Below are 1,483 nucleotides of genomic sequence, written 5' to 3'. Positions count from 1 at the left end.
AAAACAGAAACCCATATACTGTGAGAGGCTGCAAAAGCATCTGTGGATGAAGAATTAAACTGTCTGAAACAAAAATGCCAATGCACATAAACAAATAAACAGGCAACAAACGACATCCTGCATACCAGTTACCTGCTCGAACACGAAATAAAATCCCTAAATGGTGCCGACCCAATTCTAAAACAAGATTTCCCACAACGTGACATCTACCACTGCACTTCCCACGAGAGGACAGATACCACATTTGCTCAAAGGAACAAGAACAAAAACAACCGTCTTAGATTCAGAATCTTCCTTTTGAATCTGGAAAAAACGCTGTTCAACACAGATGAAGGGTAAACAAGAACCAAAAATTTGAAAATGGTTTTCTTACCGCTATGTTCTCTTTTTCTCCCTTCATCCTTCTTGTTCTCCTTTAACTTTCCTTGCCCTTTATCTAGAAAGAGAGAAAAAATACTGATAATGATGAGAGAAAACATTACCCCTTGGACTCCAAATTGCACTTGGGCGTCCGTAGATCCTAAAACAAACAAATTCTACTCTTGATTCAGAAAAATAACAAGTAATTAACAACATATTCACAGTCTAATTGTATTCCCTACATCTAACTTATACATATTGGAAAAGCCTGATGAAGTATTTATTTTTTCAAACATAAATATTCAAACACAACTTTAAAATAATACATCTACACTAGATATTTTTCTCTTTGTCGAAGTGAAGATGTGCTTGAAACATCAGTAATGACTGACGACTTATTGATAATGATAAATTACTTACTGACAGGCTTGTGATGAAAATTTACTGAAACACTATAACGCTATCTGGATACGTTGCATTCAGCTAATTATTTTGCCTTATTAAAGAGAGAGAGAGAGAAAAAAATAGAGGATTGCTCCTTATCAATGAAAGTGAACAGAAATGTATCAGTCACACTCACTCAACTCTTTCTTGTAGAGCTTGACCTGGTCGCTGTCGAATACACTTCTCTCCTCCCACACCGTCAGCAATCTGTTCAGGCCCTTGATGGACTTCTCGTCGAGCCGCAAACCCCCCAAGTGGTCGAAAACTTTCCCCAGCTTGTTCCCAAACTCCCTGTTGTACTCGGGTCCTTTCTTCTTGCTGTTTTGTATCACATCGTTGGCCAGGTACATGAACGTCAATTTGCGGGAATCTGAGGCTGGAGAAAGTAGACAGGCAAAGGAACAATTAATACCAGACATTAATCGATCTATAGCACATAAAGTACTGAAGTCAGACACAAAACTGGAAGATTTACAACATTACTAATAGTCTGTTTTTGTTTGTTTTCAATGAAAACAGCTCTTTCTTTTGTAACTTTCCCTTCCGGGAAAAGAAGGAAAGAAAAAAGTTGACCCTCAATTTGACTCTCATTCCAAGCTAATAAAAAAAATCTCCACATTTGGAAAAACAATGCAACCTAGTATCTCTCCAGTATGAACATCCAGAAGTTTGAAAGAAC

General features: G+C 37.4%; 1 protein-coding gene across 1 annotated transcript in view; it reads right to left on the bottom strand.

The window, feature by feature from the left end:
- Positions 1–1,483, bottom strand: part of LOC119586811 (regulation of nuclear pre-mRNA domain-containing protein 1B-like) — a 14,880-nt gene that overhangs the window by 7,659 nt on the left and 5,738 nt on the right. The window contains exons 2-3 of the mRNA XM_037935536.1: positions 941–1,180; positions 374–436 (exon numbers count right to left, since the gene is read on the bottom strand). Coding sequence (XP_037791464.1) covers positions 374–436; positions 941–1,180 — 303 coding nt within the window. The remainder of the gene's footprint in view (positions 1–373; positions 437–940; positions 1,181–1,483) is intronic.

The sequence above is a fragment of the Penaeus monodon genome, chromosome 22 (genome assembly GCF_015228065.2).
Source record: "Penaeus monodon isolate SGIC_2016 chromosome 22, NSTDA_Pmon_1, whole genome shotgun sequence".
Taxonomy (NCBI): domain Eukaryota; kingdom Metazoa; phylum Arthropoda; class Malacostraca; order Decapoda; family Penaeidae; genus Penaeus; species Penaeus monodon.
Note: the sequence above shows the minus strand (reverse complement) of the source record. Positions and strands in the feature narration are given on the sequence as shown.